The 20,534-nt window shown below is 37.0% G+C and overlaps 1 protein-coding gene across 1 annotated transcript; it reads left to right on the top strand.

Moving 5' to 3' along the window:
* The first annotated feature begins 700 nt into the window (after window positions 1-700).
* BEST3 (bestrophin 3) lies at window positions 701-20,416 on the top strand. Its single transcript, XM_025163532.2, has 11 exons — window positions 701-968; window positions 2,030-2,166; window positions 2,376-2,539; window positions 3,766-3,860; window positions 4,505-4,738; window positions 7,350-7,504; window positions 8,653-8,730; window positions 9,362-9,514; window positions 15,528-15,608; window positions 16,680-16,831; window positions 18,645-20,416. Exons 3-11 carry the CDS (start codon window positions 2,388-2,390, stop codon window positions 19,579-19,581), a joined length of 2,037 nt encoding a protein of 678 aa, XP_025019300.1. The 5' UTR covers window positions 701-968; window positions 2,030-2,166; window positions 2,376-2,387; the 3' UTR covers window positions 19,582-20,416.
* Window positions 20,417-20,534: the final 118 nt, after the last annotated feature.

Below are 20,534 nucleotides of genomic sequence, written 5' to 3'. Positions count from 1 at the left end.
CACTTAACAGCTCCTTATCAGTTGTGGCACTCAAATAGCATCTATTCACAGAGGTACTGCAGATAAAAGTACAGAAATATGTAAACTTTCAAAGCAATCTTATGCATATTTATGTGTCAATAAACCACTGCGGTCACTGGGACATACTGCGAGATAAATTTCTTTGGAATTGCATTTTGAATCATCTAATTCTTAATCACTGTGTACATTTCGTCTGTTGTGATTAGAGTTTGGGACTTTTTAAAGCATAGGTTCCATAGCACCTGCATGCTGTATCATGTCCATCCTGTGGAAACTATATTCAGGAGGAAGAACATCAGGAAGGTAATATCCTTTTATTGGTCCTGTCCCCTTTGACTAGTTAGCACAAATTTATAAACTTCACATTGTTCTTAGGCCACAACTCCAAAAGCCCTGCCCCCTTTTTCCTTTCTGACTCTTATGTTTTAATAGCAACAAAATAAGACTGTAACGACATTTTTCTTTTACCTTCTTTCTTACTTTTCCATTTCTTTTCTTTCTTCTTTGAATAGTTGATCTTTTTTATTATTATTATTATGTCGCTGAGAGATGGCAGAAGGAATGCATCCAGACTGGAAAAGGTTGATGCAAATTATTTCCATGATTCTGAGTTTGCACCAAAGGGGTCCTCCTGTGAAGAACAAGTGGAGTGATAATTATAGATTAGAGAAGAGCCAGATCAGCAGCTGTTGCTTGTGTTTGTTCTCAGTTGTAAGTGACAGCAGAGGAAAACTTGGCAAAAACACACTTCCCGAAGTGGAAAGATGCGTTCACCCCTGTGCTTGTCAGTCCAGTCCTGTGAGAGCTCCAGGGAGAAATTGGAGCCCCTGATAGGCTGCGTGCCGAAAGCAAAGAGAGGAACAAAGTAACCTGAATGTTTTTATTTGGGGAACACAACAGCCCCACATCATCACCTCTGTATTTGAGTGGCCTAGCCAGAATAAACGGTGAGTGTTTCCAGAATCTTATTGTGTTTCTTCTTGTTTTGGCATCTCTCCGAGTGCTTGAGTTCATCTGCATCTGTTTTCTTAACAGGACCTTTCTAGCGTGGACAATCAATTTAACATTTAATCAATATCTAGACTGTTTCCCACCTCAAAAGGTACATAGCAAAGCTTTGTGAAGGTGTATCACTCATAAGCCTCCCTTTGCTTAAATATAACTGAGGCCCTTCCATGGTCCCTTCATTGCTTATAAATTAGATTTGCTCTACATGCTTACAGCAATATGGGATTAACTTGCCCCAAAATGTTTGCATTAAAAAAAAATGGAAAGGGATATGGTGGAAAATTTCCTACCATACATGACTCTCAAATTTCTTCCAACTCCTCCTTGTTTTTTGGTAACCAGGCCTTAAGGAAAAATAATACCTCTAATTATTACTTTTAATATAGGCTACTGAGACATGTTTAAACGTACTTTACTAAACTCTTGCGATATTTGAGTTAGAACTAGAATCACTAAATAGCTCAACGCTAATGTTTTTATCATCTTTTAATTTTTTTTTTTTTTTAACACTGACTGGGTCCCAAAGTATCGTCAAAGGATCATGCCTTCCAGAAACTATGAGTAAAATTGCATCTAACATTTTTATTAGATAGTTTCTTGTTGCTGGTCAATGTACACCATCAATAAAGACAAATACATTGGATTTTAATTAGCTTAATCAATGAAAATATTTCAGATCAGGGACCTACTAATGGAACATTTGACTTCATTTGGGTATATGAATTTACTCTGCAGATTTTACCCAGTAAATGAAAAGTTGATTTATGTACAATTGAAATCTAATTAGTTTTATTTGATTGTATGCATGCATGTATGTTTTTAAAGGACTTATATAGCTGCCCATATTATGTACCACAACCCCGGGTAGTTTACAAAACATAAAAATGGGGGGGGGGAGTTCTGGTTCAGCAGTTCTACCTTGAGGCTTTATTGTTAATACCCTTTTGCAGTGCCACGATTAGTAGTTGAGTAAGGCAGTACATTTCCTGTCTGTCAGCAGGATTGCCACACAGTTGCAGGATCTGGTATCTCTTATGGAATTCACCACCTACATCGGCCTTCTTCAACATAGTGACCTCCAGGTGTATTTGACTTCTGCTTCCTTGGAGTTACTCCAATGTATCTAAAGGCCAACAGGTTGGAGAATTAACTACATTACTGTAATTCTAAAAGAGCTACTTGGAAAACTGTAGTTTGTGACTGATTAAATTATACATATATCCAGTTCACGAAGACTCTGATGATGCCTTTCATTGCGAAAGCCATGATGGCTTATGTTTAAATCAGTATTCTCCATAAAGTCCATCGGTTTCACGTTGTGCTTTTGTCTTCTATTTTTTCAAAAGCATTTTGGAGACATGACCGTCACATATTCCAGTAAAGTTGCAAATGCTACCTTCTTTGGGTTCCACAGGCTACTTCTCAAATGGAAAGGAAGCATCTACAAACTGCTTTACCGAGAATTTATTCTCTTTGCCTGTCTTTACACAGCGATAAGTATATTGTATAGGTACAACTTTTTTCACATTATACAATGCTCTGTCTCCCTGATGCTTGTAGGAGAGTGTTTGATATTGTACTAAACAAGTGGGACCTGAAGTGTTGCAGTGTGGAGTGGTTCTTTTGGGGATTCTAGACAGCCACACTCCTTTTCCATCTCTTTTCCCCAATTTTCTGTATCTCTTCACCATCCAGCTAAATACTCAGCATTTTATGGTATGCTTAGTCCTAATAGAAATATCTTACTGACTCCTCCTTTAGAAGTTTTCCCTATCTTTTTTTTTTCTTTTGTACTTCTGCAAGTCTTGATGTTCTCCCATATCTGCTGATGTTTCTCTCTTGTACATCTAGGGTACCATTTTGACTACATAAACACTGGGACTTGGAAAATGAAATTGTTATTGGTATATATGATTATATAGATCATAACTATTCAAGAAAGTTTTATAAAAAAAAGCTGTGTTGAAACTTACACAAGCTGGGCAAAAGCACTGTTTCTCAAGCTTGCTTTTTTGCAGCTTTCAAGCATTTTGTTTAAATCTGATTATTTTGCAGTTAAAGCAAAGATTTTAGTCAATTCACTAAAAATGAATGAATGGAATTTTTGGTTATATGTAGAATCAAATGTATTATAAACATCATTACATTTATTAAAATGATATGTTTTAGTATTTTATAATGTTTTTATAAAACATGTTTATGTTTTATAATGGTACTTTGACAAAGAGGGCATGTGCTAAACAAAATTAGTGTCTTTACCATTGAGGGAAAAAATCAAGAAATGGTGAGTCAGTTGTCTCTGAAGGACACTATGTGGCAATTGTCATTTCATGGAGATGTAAATTCACAATCAACATCTCCAGTGACTGTGATGTGAGAAAATTCAGCTCAGCTTCAAATTCTAACTGAATTTCATCTCCCTGCGGAAGTACAATTTGAAGCAGAACTAAATTCGGAAGTGTTTATTTTGCAATCATTTAAAGATTTCCTTCTGCTACAATTACTAATATAATCCATCACAAACCTAGTTCTAAGTCTGATGTAGCTTTGCAATTTACAGCTATTACAGTCTCCAATTGAACCTCTGGTAAAATCTCTCATTGCAGAATCTATCACTTCCTTCTGCTATGATCAAATGTGCAATTTAATGCTGAGTGTCCTGGGATACTTATCTTTGTTCTTTATTTGTATTTATTTAGTCTTTATATCAAAAGTCCCTGTCTTTCTTTGTCACAGATGTTTCCTTTCGGTAAGCCAGAAACGGTACTTTGAGAAATTGTCCATTTACTGTGACAAATATGCAGAACAAATCCCAGTCACTTTTGTTCTGGGTAAGCTTATACTCCATTTCATGTAGAACAGGGGTGGAAAATCTGCATTTGCAAGGCTACATAACTGAAGTGTAAAATCTAAAATCTACTTTACAATTGTTACAACATGTCCCAATCCCTAAGGACTCTGGGTGGTATATAAATATACAACTATATTACAAAATTAAATAACATTCCAAATGAATTCCTCTAATTGGTGCCACCACACAATCATTTACTGGCTTAATGTGGCTTTAAAAACAAAGAAAACTCTGAAGCATCTATAAAATTCCAAACTCCCACCTATATGTGGCAAATGGCCCAGTCTTATTCTGTGAGTGATTAACCCATCCACTGTAGCTTCCCTCAAATCTTAAAAGTGACTCACACCTGATTTAGGACACCCTTCCCTACTCTACGGCTCTCCAGATATATTGGAGCTGTAATTCCTTGTGTGGCCACAGTTGGAGAGAGCCAGATAGGCAAAGGATGGCTTAAAATGTCATCAGTGTATTTGGAGCAGGGATGGGAGGAAAATAGTCTACTAATAGATGTCAAGGGAGTTACTAGAAGGGTGTATGTAGAGTTTACCTGTACATATTATTAGAAGTTCTTCTGTGGGGTGTATAACAAGAAATGTGAATCAGGATTTTTGGACTCTCCAGGGTTCTATGTTACTTTGGTGGTGAACCGTTGGTGGAACCAATTTGTAAATCTGCCATGGCCAGACAGAATTATGTTCTTGATCTCCAGCACTGTTCAGGGAAGAGATGAGTATGGTCGTTTACTCAGGAGAACTCTAATGCGTTATGTGAATTTAACATCTCTCCTCATCTTTCGATCAGTGAGCACAGCCGTCTACAAAAGATTTCCAACCATAGAACATGTGGTAGAAGGAGGTACTGTTCACTTATTTTCATTCCTGTCTTTGACCTAACATTTCCCAGTGTATGCGATATTTGGGATGGTGCTGCTCATCGACTGTAGAGCCACTGCAATCACACTTAATAGACTATTACTGCATTGCAAGAAACAAGTAGTTATGAAGCTATTGTTATAATTTTATATGACCTCATGCCTTACTCCCGGTTTCCCAACCTGGTATCCTCTAGAATGTTTTGATTGCAACTTCCATCATCTTCAGCCATTGTACCCAATGGAAGGATAGAAGGAATAGGGCACCATATTGGGGAAGCCTGCCTTATTCTGTAAAATGTCTCACGTGACCAACCTCAGGACAAGGCTCAGCACTTTGTGTAACTCTCACCATATCATAGCACTGTCTGTCAGTGGGGGAGAGGATAGGAGTTTGAAGTTGCAATGCATGTATCTTTTTTTCTGCCAACAGGAAAGATGCTGGGTGGGCACTACTGATTTAAACAATAAAAAAAACTTCCCTTTGCTGGGATCAAATTCACAGTCTACCAGCACTTCAATTTTCTTGTTTTTTGTTTTATTCTGCTTTTTAACGGAACACTGCTATATATCTCCTGCACAATGTCTAACTTGTCCAGTGATTTCAGCTAACATAGATGTATTTATGAGTTCTGTAGGAGTTAGTCCCAAGTTAATGTGTGTATAATTGTAGCCTCTAGATGCTACCAACTCTTTTCTGGCATTTGGCTTCATTATTTAGGAATAATCCATTTCAGTATACTTAGATCACAGTGTTCTTCAGACATCGTTCTGATATCTGAAACAATTTGAATCCTTCCTGTCTGCCCAAACTCTTTGAATCCTGCCTCACCATCTTTTATGAAATTGTTTTAGAGGAGTCAGATGGCAGAAACTTCCCTTGTCAACATTGTATACTTGGATTTTTAAAAAGCTTTTGACAAAGTTTCTGATGAAAGGAGCAGAAAAAACAGAAACCAAAGAATAGGAATAAATGGGCAATTTTCTCAGTGAAGGGAAGTAACAAGTGGAGCCCTTCAAAGATCTACGTTGGGGCTGATGCTTTTTAATTTGTTCATAAATTACCTTGATCTAGGAGTAAACAGTGAGCTGGCCAAATCTGCAGGTGATTTCAATCTTTTATTCAATAATAAAAACCAAACATGATTATGAAAATTACCAGAAAGAGCTATAATCTTTAATCCAGGTATACGGTCAACCATTTTTTATTCAATATATCAAAACTCTGAAAAAGACAAATTCCATGCTAGGGATCAATGTGGAAACAGACTGAAAATAAAACTACCAATGCTGTAATGCCCTAATACAAATCTTTACTATATCTCCATCTGGAATATTGTGTGCAATTCAGTCACCACAATTTTTTAAAAGATAAAATAGAGCTGGGAAAAATGTGGAATGGGCAGCAGACAAATTCCATGTGTGAAAATGCTAGTTCTTTGGAATTCTTTAGCATGGAAAGAAGGTAATTTAAGGGGGACAAGATCAAAATACCTAAATCCTGCTTGTCAAGGAGGAAGTGGACAGGAAAAGGTTTTTCCCCTTCTCTCAAAATACTGGGACCAGGTTCATCCAATGAATCTGATTGGAAGGAGCTTCTGAACAGATGAAAGAAAGCAATTCTTCATATAGGGGATAATTAACCTGTGAGATTTGGTATCACAAGATGTGATGAAGGTGACTGACTTGGGTGGCTTTCAAACAGAATTTGGGTAACTTCATGGAAAAGAGATCTATTAAGCACTATTAGTATAGGATATATAGTGTTATTTCTACTGGGGACAATATACTGAGGACAGTTGCAGAGGAACTGCATAGGTGATAGGTAAATTTTAGTCTCCTGATGGAACACCCAGATGCATCTTGTTGGTCACTGTGAAAAATGAAATGCTGGACTAAGTTAGGCCTTGCTCTGATCAGCAGGGCTGTTCTTATATTCTTTAGTAAAGGTTTGCATCATCTAACAGTAAGAGCTTCAGTTCACATACCAGAGACTAACTGCTCTGGAGGTGATGTGGGTGGGATGAGAAATGAATGTGATCTTCAGGATAGTTGCCTTTGCCAAATTCAGCTAAGGTAGTAATGCTGTAAAATATATATGTAATAGTAATGTTGCAGTGGAAAGAATTGAACCAATGCACGTAGGGCAAACACAACTAACTTTGTATGAATCAAAACTCTTTCAAACTGCATGAGCTATAATGAGCCAAAAAGATATTACTAATATACAGCATCCCCTACATGTATAACAGATATATAGATGATAAAATATTGTTACTTTTCTTTATAAATAAAATAGCATGTGGGTGGGTTGCAAAATTAATATTTGTTGGGTTCATCACACGACAGATAAAATAGCTTGAAAGTAATTTCTTGTTGGCCACTAATAGTCATCCTTGATTTTAGCATCGTGTTAAAAATCAGTTCTTTGAAGAAGTGAACAATATATTTTAATACATAAACATGCATACAATTACATGAGAAGTTTAGGATCATTCATTCTTACCAACTGAAACTTTACCTGCTTTGGAGCTTCTGTTCTAAGGAAACAAAAAAACAGGTGATCAAAATCCAGCTGCATTTCTTTATACGCAGGTTTTATGACAGCAGAGGAAAGGAAAATATTTGATGATCTTAAATCACCCCATCTTAAATACTGGATCCCTTTTGTTTGGTTTGGAAATTTGGCAGCCAAAGCAAGACAAGATGGAAGGATCAGAGATAGTGTGGACTTGCAGACACTGATGAATGTAAGTAAGCAAATGCAGTGAACAGTTATGAAAAATATTTGAAAGCCAAGAATGGAATGCCTTCTTTTTAAAATTCATCTACTCCATATAAATTATGTTTCCAATTTCCTTATCTCCCTTTTTTCACATTTTGAGAATTTCATTCTCAGTTCTTGTACTCCAGTGCAAAGCTGCTCCTAGGTGAAAATGGCATTCAAGGCAAGGAGAATCTTCCGTAACTATCCACCTCCCCACCCTAAATGTTTTCACGGTACTGTATCTGAAGGCCAGCTCCAGGCTTCAGGAAACACTAGGTAAAATGGCTGCTGTTGGGCTCTTCTTACTTCAGATGCGTTATCTGTGGCTTATCTTTTGGCAGCTCTTTCTGAAAGCTATCATTTTAATGTCCCCTATAATGGTGCCTTTGTATGCACATTTATATTTGAGTAAAAAGCCCTGCTAAATTCAGAGGGAGGCACCTCTGAGTAGTTTTATGCAGGTTTGTGCTGTTTATTTCGTAACATATTGTCTTTGGCCTAAAAATCCTACCTAAAGATTTTCACCATTCCCCTCATATAGAACTGCCCAGTCTTTTGCATGTAATTACATATCAGCTAAACCAATTGCAGATAGTGTGTTCACATGACATCCTTAACCACAAACTACAACCACTTTTAAGCTTAACCTTGTGGTTTGGAATGTTGGAATTTTGAAGTACATACTAGCAACCTCATATGATTAGCTTTTGGTTCAATGTGTCAGGCAATAGCAGAAAATTAGGTAATTAAATAAATCAGGGTTAAGTTAGCAATGGGTAAAAGTTTAGTGTAGTGGTGAAAGCACCAGGCTAGAAATCAGAAGACTGTAAGTTCTAATCCAAATTTAGGCACAAAGCCAGCTGGGTGACTTTGGGCCAGTGACTCTCAGCCTCAGGGAGGAGGCAATGGCAAACTACTTCCAAAAAAATTGCCAGGAAAACTGCAGGGGCTACTCTAGGCAGTCACCAGGAGTCAACACTGACTGGAAGGCACCAAAAAAAAAGTGTCATCAGAACGTAGCCTCAGAATTCATTATATCATTACCTGCCAGACACCACCATATCAGTTAATACACTGAGATAATTCAGTGTATTAATTCAGTCGCTCTATTTGTTTTTATTTTCCGTTTAGGAGATGAATCGGTATCGATCATGGTGTAGCCTGCTATTTGGTTATGACTGGGTTGGAATTCCTCTCGTGTACACACAGGTATAGATGTGAAGATTTACATATTATTAAATATATCTGAGATGCATCTGGGGTAGGATGGAATCCTAAGTGTGGAAAACTTTAAATTCAAATATCAATACTTTTATATGCAAACCTTGAAAACATTTCTGTACCTTTCACTGCTCTGATTTGGCTTTCCCTAGTTTGGGGCTATTCAAATCTGTAGGTACCTCAATTCCATCATCTCCACATACAGTCTTACTGGCATGCATGAATAGCAACGGTGGCTGATCTTAATGAGGTTCATACTCACAACAGATCTGAAGAACCATAGATTGAGAAGCTTTGTTTATTCACTGCCAAGTACTGGGGAATGAAGGAATAAAATCAAAGACATCTCTCTTACACAATAGAAACATTTTGCATTGAATAAGCCATCAAGGTTTGTAATTCACATTTTAAGAAAATAGAGTCTTTTGCATTCTTCCCCAACTTAGTTTTCCTCAGATATTTCTTGTTGCCCATGTTGACTGGGAATTCTGGAAATTTTAGTCCAATACCACAGAAGTGCATTAGGTCAGGGAAGGCAAGTCTTTGGAAATATACCAAAAATTCTGCATTCATTATTATATTCATAACTATGTCTCTGTCTGAACTTTAACTCTTCTAGGTTGTCACTCTCGCTGTTTATACTTTCTTCTTCACATGCCTAATAGGACGTCAGTTTTTGGATCCTGATCAAAGCATCCCAGGTCACGATTTAGATCTTTACATTCCTATCTTCACATTGTTACAGTTTTTCTTCTATGCAGGATGGCTTAAGGTAAACAATAATAATTTTAAGAAGGTTTGGAATTTTCTGATAGTTTTCTTCAAAATCAGAGACTCATGTGAATGAAAGTTTTCCTTTGTTAACATTTTAATGTTTTCTGTGGAACTGAGCTAACAATTTACTTAGCACCAGTTCTCATGGGACAAGAAATATTTCACAGTTGTACAGTAGTGCTATAACATCATGTATGCAGATTGTTTTAGGAGCTAGCAAAGCTGTCTGGATGTTTGTCTGCATAGAAGACCTTGAGCACCTCTGCACTGAACATCTCTCTTACACATTAACACTAATGATAAGACACACCAAAGTATTTAGCATTTGTAACTACAGTGTCAGAAGTACTTCTAAATCAAACCTTACATGCACATTTATAGTACCCTGGTATACTATCTGTCTATTATCAGGGGTGTAGATGTATTTAGCCACTTATTCCTATGCCCATTGTCAGCCATACAATTTCCCAGGTTTATATATAGCCTACTATCATAACTACAAAAAACATTCTGACATCTAACTGCGTGATGTGTGTCTGTGACTGAACTGAGGAAACTTCAAGTTTCAAATTTCATAGACCACTTCATCAGGCAAAATGGAAGATTTGTAACATTCCACAGGAGATCACCAAAACATGGATGATAGTGATCAGATCTTTATCACCAAACTACAAACAGAAACTATTTATCAGCAAAGCTGATTAAAGGAACCACTCAGTTCACTATTATCAATTTTAGCCTAAGCTTGTTCAAAGATCAGATTGCCTGAGTTTGGCTTGATTATATTGTTAAACAGAGCTGGATGTCACCAACATACTGAACACCATGCCCTTACAGTAATACAAACTCCAGACGTCTTGCATGAAGAGTTTCAAAATTAGAGGCCACAAGGAGCATGTAGCATTGAGCCTATCCTTTTTTTTACTAAGTTTATATCTCTTAAGAAAAGGATTCAAATGAATAATCAACTGTCATAACCAATCATTTTTGTTGACTCTCAAAGACAGCCATACAGATTCTATATCTAGTAAAATAAAAAGAAATTTCAAGTGCTATAAACTACTAAACAATCAGAGTTAATGACAATTGCCTTCTGCTGTCACATAAAGCAATTAGCTGCAAGTAATAAATGTAGAATTCCTTGAACGTTTTCTAATTGATAGTTATTTCAGTTCTTTGTCAAGTTTATAATCTGTACATTCATAGATCCTTGCTGTATTTTTAATTAACTCTTTAGCCCACTATAAATACTACTTCTTTTTATTTTCCAGTGCAGTTGGTCTTGATTAAAATAGAAAATAACTTAAATGAATAATATTTAAGGCAACTATATCTAGAAAATATATTGATTCCATTAAAAACATTTCTATTAATTATTATGAAAAATTCTGAAGATCCTAAAGCTAATGATATTTTGGGTGTTTATTTGCTTGTTTTTAATGCTAACATGATCGTTTTATCATGTCTTGGTAGCATAATTGGATTAACCACATTGCTATGTTACTATAATGTACTGTTGCAATGAAATTATATCAGAGATAGTGCTAAAATACGTCCATTAGATGGAGATGGACTTAACTTGGATAGAAGTACTTTGAATAACTCATAAGTTGGCTGGGAAAATTGGGTGTGTGTGATTGTGTAACATAAAAGTAGGGAACTGGGATGCATTCAAAGAGATGCATAAATGACCAATCACTATTTGCTGTTTCTACTACAGTTACAGTCATTGTCACTGGAGAAGAGACAAGTTGTTGCCCCAAAATGTCACACCAGATAATTTGCATTTCCCCACTCCTATGAGAACATGAGCTGTAATTTGTGTTTCTTAAAGATACACTGATACAAAGCGCACTGTAATTGTGAATCCTCAAACTTAAAAACTCTAAATAGTGGTAGCAAGATTTCCTGTCTTCAGGAAAGAGTACAGCCGATTTGTCATAGCAATCAACCTATGACCCCAGGAGCAATACTCAAGAAACAGAGACCCAAAGCCACAGAAGCTGGAACATAAACAGATGCTCTTCTCTGCAAGAGCTCCAGCATTCCTATGGCAGAATGCTAAAGGAATGGTAGTGTAAAGGTAAAAGGATAAAATCTCGTTTGACTCTAGATCAATACCTGGTGCTACATGGACATGTCCACGTGTCTTCCAGGCAACAATATGGAAGTGGTTTACCATTGCCTTCTTTGTAGCTAGTGTAAACAAGTCACCAAAGGTATAAGAGAGTTCTGGGTGTGAGTGTTATGTGCCATTTTCCTCCCTTTACTGCCTCTAGTAATGCCTGTTTAGCTACAGAAGAATAGTAAGTCCTCTATATTCTTTCTTGTAAAGGAACTTTATCTTCTACTGATGCCTATTCAGGAAAGGGGGAATATCAGAATATATCCATTTCAATCTGATTTTGTCATAGAAGTGTTAGTTTGTTGATAGCTTTATATTGTGGAAAGAAGGGATGGAGAGAGAAACATTAAGGTCGGGCAAATAACTTTTATAAGAATGTGTTCCTGAGGCTGGTGCTTGTGTGAAAGAAAAATGAAGATAAGTCTGACTTAGGAAAGTAGCATGGTGACAAAAAACCCTGAGTTCCTTAAGTCTATCTACAGCTGAAAGCCTGTAGCCTGCTTCCCTCTATTGTGGAGAGAGAGCAAATCAAGTAGGGGCCTAAACCAACTGGTCAGAGTCAGAAGATAAAAGAATAACTGAACCGAGAGAGAGAGGAAGGGATGAAAGCCCTGAGAATATCAGTCTCACTAACAGGAGGCACAGAGACATGCTAAGTATGTCTCTGAGACAAGGAAAGAAGATAGTCCCTCTGCTAACTATCTATACCTCTTTTGCACCCAATAGTTAATAGGTTGACAGGGGCAACAAACCGATGCATGCACGGTTGAATTCCAACAACTGATTTAACTAAAATTCATGAGCTATATTGCAAACTTATTGTGGCAGGCTATACATTTGAAACATCGTAAAGACTTGTCTCAAGAATATTTAGTGTATTAATAGCGACATACAGTAAATAAGGGTTGGTTATTGAGGGTCATTCTGCTGGCAGATAGCATCCACCAGCGGAACAGATCGTTCTGCTCCTCCACTGCTCCAGATCAGCTTCAAAGGACTGAAGGGCTTTCCAGAGCAGATTTAGAGCATGCGCAGGCAAGAGGACAAAACAAAACAAAACAAGCAAATCCCCTTTACTTGAGAGACGTTTGCTTGCATAATGTTTTGTGCTGATCTAAAGATGGTTCACTTTTGAAGAATAATCCATCCAGAGTGTTATTCTGATTTCTAGCATCCTAACGTCTGGTTCAACAATGCTGTGGTTGTAATGCATTATTGTTATTTATTGCTATGGTTTATTATTAGTAAGAACAATAAAATAATAAAATCATCATCCATATTAGTATTTTTCCAAAACACTGTTAAAATCAAACACATACAACAGCATTTTAAAAAACAATAAGCTGATAAACCATTCTAAAACCATAATCAAGCAAAAAAGCAGCAGATTTTCAGTTCTGTTAATGTCTGATAACGCACATCTCTGCAATACATATAACTGGTTCTTTGCCTTAGTACTTACTGGATAAAAATTGCTCCTCCCTTTGATAATGTCCACAAAGCAAGTTTCCTCATAGCAAAGTCAATATGTAAAGACATCCTAAATTGAATTTGTCTCTCCAAACGGATATGCTGAATTAATTATTTTAATATAATCAGTGCAAAAATTTCTGCCTGCTTCATCAGCATGAAGGATACAGAAATGTATTTTCCTCTGAATATGTTTTCATCTACATCTCTGGTTCATAAAGGAGCTTTAATCATAAGAATATGTGTATTCTTTTGTAAGCAAGACAGCTTTAAAAACAGATGATTTTAAATCATTGCTTGCCTGCCAACCACATTATATATAGGACAGTGATTTTCTCACATGAAATCCTTTTAATCCTAGCTCTTGTTGTCCAGGATTAGTCTGTAATCCTTTTCGTTGTGGTAGCCAAGTATCTAAAATAACGTGTAATTGTCTTGCATTGCATTCCATTCCATCCTGTGAGATTATGTGCTACATACCAATGGCAGATGAGCCATGCAGCCAAGCAGTGCAAAGTTTCTTGCTGTAGTCACACTTGTATATATCTTTCACATTCATTTAAGGGTGTCCTGTTGTATGTTTGCCAATGCACAAATATCTACCTTGTTCAGAGGAGGAGGAAAGTTGGTGTCCTCCACATTATAGCTCCAACAATCCCTTGCCATGATACTTTTTTTGGGCTAGCTGGAGCTAATGGAATTGAAGTACAAAGTATTTTGAGAGTGCTAGATTGTGTACTGGTCTAGCTGCTTGATACAATTAACTGAGCACTCTATTTATTTACTTAGTTATTATCACATTATTAGTTTATTTGTTTAATAGTGAAATAAACATACACATAAAAAGAAAAATGCAAGTTGGCATTGCAGTCTCATTTCAAGATGTAAGGATTAGATGCCCATTTAGAAGAAAAAGCTATGGAACAGCCAGGAAAAATATAAGTAAATAAACGTCTATTTTTATAGACGTTTAAAAAATCTCAGAAGTAATAAACAGAGTACTCTGAAATTCATGGTAATATACAAAGTATATCAATTGATTGATTATTGTATGTGCCATCAAGTTGGTATTGACTCTTAACGAACACACAGATTTTCTCCATGACGATCTGTCCCTAACTAGGACCATCAGATCTTTCAGTGGTTCACCTATTGCCACTGTAACCAAGTCCATCCACCTTCCTGCTGTCTTCCTCTTCTTCTCTCTCCTTCCACCTTTACCAGCTTCAGAGCCTTCTCCAGAGAGCTCTAATTTTAGTCCCTTTTTTTTCACTGTGCTGCTTGATTTTTATTGCTACAGCTTGCAAATCCTTTGCATTTGCAGTTGTGTCATCAGCATAGTGCAGATTATTGATGTTTCTTCTTCCAGTGTTAAAACCACACTCATCTTCTTCCAATCCAGTTTCCCTTACTATTTATTCAGCATGTAAATTGAATAAATAAGAGCGAAATATACAGCCTTGTCTCACTCCTTTGCCAATCTGGACCCAGTCCATAACCACATCTGTCTGTACTGTAGCTTCATTACCTGTACAAAGGTTTTGCATGAGGTCAATGATATTTTCTGGGAAAGTATATCAAACAGTGCCAATAATAAACATGAATGCAGCAAAGCAATTAACAAACCTAGTATCATTTATCTAGATGTAACATATTTTACCATCGAGGAAGAATATTCAGAAGAATCCCACCTCCCAGCCACCTTTTGCACCTCATGCTTCTACTATCTCATTCTAGTCCACCACTTCCCAACTGTCTGGGATTGGGTAGCACCAGACTGAGACAGGCTGTTTCACTCATGAAAAGTCAACATCCCACATCCTTTGATTGCTTATAACTCATTCCATCAACTGTTCTGTGGGAAGGAGAGAGTGGAAAGGCAGGGTAAGACCATCCCCATAGCCTGCTCTGGTTGCCATCCATTACCAACAAGTGTCTTGTGGAAAGGTTCCTCAAATTTTGTTTTTAAATAATATGTATTGTTTGGGTGAAATTGTTTGAAAGATAATTTGGGAGGATTGTGATCCTGAACAACAGGAAATAAATACCTGCAATAAATAAATATGCAAATATTTAGGGTTTCATCTTTCTGTTTTTAATGTTTTGCTCTGTTCATTTTTGTTACATCTGTATGTACAGTTTAAACTGTAGGATGCCCTGAGTGCTCTATCTGGACAGGAATGCAACATATCCATCTAATAAATAAAGCAATAGATTCCTGAAAAACCAACAATTAACTCTGTAAATATGGTGTGTCTATAAATACCACACCATACAGTGTACTGTATCTATTCTATGTAGATTTCTCCTTGATATTGCCGAATAATTATTCATATCAGCAGTGGTTACATGTGTTTATAAATCAGCTTGGGATAATATGTAACTCTGGGCTCAAAATAACCAATTCTAATTACAGGTTGCTGAGCAGCTTATCAACCCATTTGGTGAAGATGATGATGATTTTGAAACCAATTGGTGCATTGATAGGAATCTCCAGGTGACACCCTTTTGCTTCAGCTGATGACTATTTTTTGCTGCCTTGCAACATCATAAGCTTACTTTTCTGCAATTTTTAACAAGGAGTAGCACAAGGTGTTGCATCCTGCTCCCACCTTTACAAATATTCTCCAGATCAAAGTAAAAACATCTACAGTTTTCAAATAGTTTCAAAACTATTTTATAGTTTCACTGTGCAAGCTCTCCTTCTATTCACTGCTGAGGGTTCCTCATTGCCAGTTCTGTCCTTTTTTTATCTTTATTTATATTTCAATTCCTGCTTAGACTTTTGTCTTAAGTTACTGTCAAGGGGTCTACAAAGGCCGCCTTCTTGTGTGCAACTGCAATTAATGCTACAATATGGAGCATTCAGAATATACTGTTGGTTGTTGTCCAGTAGAGTAAGATGCAGTTCCATGGCAAGGTTGCTGAAGCAATATTGGAGCTGTCCAGCAAGAAGTGTGAGCACAAATCTAGAGAGTGAGAAAGAAATGTTGTTCCAGCAATGTTCAGGTAGTAATATTAGAAAGCAATATATTTTAGAGCATAATTAAAGAACCATTCCAAACTATACTTAGGGTTTTTTCCCCTGTCTTGAGCACAGTCATTTCTGTTCCTGGGATTTTTAAATTATGCTGGTGGGAGTAGCCAGAGTGCATTAGATTTGGTGACCCTGTAGACTTCTCAGGTAGAATGTCTTCTATCGGGGTGACATGACATAAGCTGACTCTTTAATATGCATTGAGGTCCTGCAGCAGGATCTTCCCCTTCTGAGGCTGTCTAATTCTTATTCTAACTTGATTCATTCTGATTGGAACCTAAGGCTACAGCAAGGCTAGCTACTATATATCCAAGATCTAAAATACATCCACTAAGGATTCACTTCCTCTTAAATAGTAACCACATTTCAAACCTTTGGTCCAAAGAGGTACAGTTTGTTGCTGCTTTAAATAAAAATGATATGTTCATGTTGGGTATGCTAAGCTAATTGTGCAGTTCTCTGGATTGTGGCTTATATTTGAGATCTTTTAAATTGTGTGGCAGGTATTCTAATTCTTAATCATTTTTATAGGTTTCACTGTTGGCTGTTGATGAAATGCATATGAATCTACCAAGAATGAAAAAAGATATTTACTGGAATGATTCCTCAGCTCGTCCACCATATACATTAGCAGCTGCAGATTCCTGCATTCCATCTTTCCTTGGATCAACTATTGAAATGGGGTATGCAAATCTTCAATGACTTATCCTGCTTTTTCACATCCAAATGTGTTATATCATTAACAGTCTCTTCTTGTAAGTTTTTTAAAATAAACAAATAAAGCCAGATAGACAAGAGCCTGCCTTTCCCCTCATGTTCTTCCTCTAAAATCTTGTTTCCCCTAACACATTACCATTGGAAGTCTGTTAACAAGGAACATTTTTCAGTCACAATAACAAGGCTATGGAATTCCCTTTGATTACTTTTGGGCATTCTGATAAAAAAATGTCCTTTTTTTCCACTAGCAAATAAATGTTTTCTTTGCCTTGATCCTAGCTTTTAGTTACATTTTTAATGTAATTTAACTATGTGATATGAACTCAGGTAGGAATGAAAGATATGCCTGCTTCAGAGGACTCTTGTGGGGATAAAATGGATGGACCTACCATTCACTCAGCAGGAGGAAGAGTGGACAGATCAGACAAGTTCAAACATTTCTTTTTGGCTTACCAGAATTCACTGACTAAAACCATGAACAGCATTTAAGCAGATCATTTAAAATCAAAGGAACACTTCAGTGCTATATGAAATTCTTAGGTCAAATCCAACAGGTTCTCTTGAACATTTTAGAAAGATATAGTAAGAGGATTTGGGATCTGAATTTAATTAATCAACTTGGAAATGTATGTCATAAAATCCCCTTTAAATCTACTTTCAGTCATCAAGAATTGACTATAAAATTATTCATATATTCATATAATCTGGAATTCATCTAGAATTCCCCAGCATGCACAGTTATTATTAAGAATGTCAGGAACTGAAGTTTACATGGCTGGAAGAGATACAGTTGGGAGAAGCTGTACAGGTTTCTTTTTGGGAAGAGATACTGAATATGAATGGGATTTTTTTCTCCTTAAGAAAAAAATATACTCCCACGTTTTGATTTTGAGGGCAGGTTTATGTTGGTTTGCTTTTTTGCTTTGTATTTTTTTATTCTGATGTTTCATTTTGTTCAATAAAAAGTAATAAAAACTTTTTCAGACAAAGAAAAATGAGATATGTATAATATATAATAAAATAATGGCATAGATATTGCTCTATGAGAGCCAGTTTGGTGTAATAACTAAGGTGCTGGCCTAGAAACCAGGAGACTTTGGGACTTCTAGGCCTTCCTAGGGCACGGAAACCAGCTGGGTGACTTTGGGCCACTCACTGTCTCTCAGTCCAACCCACCTCACAGGGTGGTGTTGTGGGGAAAATAGGAGACAAGGATATTAAGTATATTTGCTGCCTTGAGTTATATATAAACAGGAGAGAATTATTATTATTATTATTATTATTATTATTATTATTATTATTTATTTAAAAAATAACTGGTTGACTGCAGATCTAATAATATGACTGTAACAGCATTTGAACTATTTTTGCATTTAAATCATTTCTTAAGCAATTGTTTCCAATGACAAAGTTCAAATAGGATCTGCAAAATGTTGCAAGAGGAAGTGCTTGTGTTCTGTCTGGTAGCCAGCCAGCCATGCCTCTTCAAAGAAAATCCACTGCATTACCCCTTCCTTTCTCATTCTCCCTACTCAGGAATGATCATTCGGCCTATTCAGGTTTTACTGTGGTTGTTTGAGGATTGACAGTTCCATTTCTCCTTACAGAGTTTTTTCCTTTGTCTGTGGTAAAGTTCAAAGTTCTCCCAAGGCTCTGGATGTAGTTTCCATTTTATGGATGAGGTTGGGCTGCCTAGGCATGCACACTCAGAGACCTCAGTTTGCTCTTATGTACGTAATAAACATACATGAAATGAATGTTGCATGTTTTTTCTTGCAGCCTGGCAGACAGCCAGTTCTCCCATGCAGAAAACTGGCTCTGGGATGATGATAAACCCAGAAGGCAGCGTTCGGTGCTGCGAAAAGTGAAGCGCTTTCTGAGTGTCCGAGAAGTCTCTCCTTCCCCCAGCAGGAGGACCTACCAACGACAGTCAAGTGAAAGCTCAATTTTTTTCCCCTCACATGAAATGCATCATATCGATACTTTGCTGGAAATGCACTCTAGAGGGAGACACTTCCCCTTAAATGCCAGGAAAATTCATGACTGGCCTGATAAGAATGGAAAAATGCATGGAAGTATAGATCTTAAAGTTATTCGAGAAACCAGCAAGAATGATGCTCCAGAGACCTCCTACCAATCCAGAATGGATAAGAGAATTACCAAAGCAAGCTCACCAGTGGTTGAAAAGGCTCTTGTCAAAACTGAGAACAAAGAAACCAGAGTGGATTCACAGATGCACAACGTCTCCCATGTCATGACAGGAAGAGATTTTGGCAGCCAAAGTGAGTCAGAGACAGACTCTGAAGGACTTGTGCTGACCCACTGTGGATCACCCAATAGTAATGCAGATTTGTTGGTAACGCCTTCAGAAACAAAACCTCTTCATATGGAATCCAAGCAGCAGGATTCATCCTTGGGCATGCCGAAAGGAGATAAATCACCCTCATCTCAAAAGTCATCTGTCAATACAGCAGATAATCAAAGATGGAGATTCCCAGATGTTCTTGCCCAACATGAGGTGCTCAGTACCAAAGAACTGGCAACTTCCTCTGAAAAAAGCAACTTAAGCACAGAAAGCACACCGGCTTCTAGTCCTACTTCTCCAAATACACTTGACATACGCTACTTACTAGAGCAAGCAGATATTAAAGAAACCGATATTCTTCACATAGCTGAGTTTAACAATGATCTCCACTCTACTAAAGATCACCTCTGACAAATAGAAAGCTATGGACTCATGGTTTTGTTATGAACTCCTGGAATGCAGAATGTTAATTTCCCTTGGAGAAACAAAGCTTTGCAGCCTGCACAACGTCTAACCTACTATGTTTTTTCAATGCTTTTATTTTGATAAAATCAATTTAAAAATGTTTGAACCTACTTTTATTTTAGATAGATGTAAATGCAAATCAAACAGGATTAAGATATAGTGGAGTATATGTCAGAAGGAGTGAGAGAGAGGGAAGGATAACTAAAGTTCAAGAAACTGGCATTCTGTCTCTTTATAAGTAGCCTCATTCATTTGTTAGTAAACTATGAGTATTTAACAGTGAACACTCCCTCTAAAACCCATCCCTAGCTGACATTGCTTAAATAAAGGAAAACTTTTGCAGGTATGACAACTTGCATTTTGACTTCCATGTAAGCAAAGACCCTCAGAACAGGGTGCTTGAACTGCTCTGAACAGCAGAAACAAATAATGATAATAAAAAATTATGAGGTTCCCCCAAGGCAAGTATGAACTAGACAGTAGTTTCCACGGACTTAAACAAATGTGACTAAGAACTAGACTCTTTGTAATTAAAGAATAAAAGAAATTACAACCAATGAGAATCTTTAAACAGGTGGGAGAGGTAGTACAGAAATCATACCCACTCTTGCTTCAAATCCTTCTTCCCCCTATATAAAGATACTTTTGGCCTTCCTTTTCTTACACTCCCTCTTAACAGTTCATTGGAGGCAGTTGCTTGTTTGCATTCTCTGCACTGCTGCTCTGAGAAACTCCCGGAGAATAACCTGTCTCTAACAAATTCTTGCATTCCTGTGTCCTTAAGATCCATTTCTATTGTGAAAAGACTGAAAAGTGGTCAGGGTAGCACTGATTTTTTTAAAGTCTTGGCCTACTGCCAAAATATCAATGAAATTGTTGTTTGTGGGAAAATATTCCAT

Source organism: Python bivittatus, unplaced genomic scaffold, assembly GCF_059951505.1.
Source record: "Python bivittatus isolate LINGU-HERP-01145 unplaced genomic scaffold, Pbiv_v1 ctg000330_np1212, whole genome shotgun sequence".
NCBI lineage: Eukaryota > Metazoa > Chordata > Lepidosauria > Squamata > Pythonidae > Python > Python bivittatus.
This window is presented reverse-complemented; position numbering and strand designations above follow the sequence as displayed.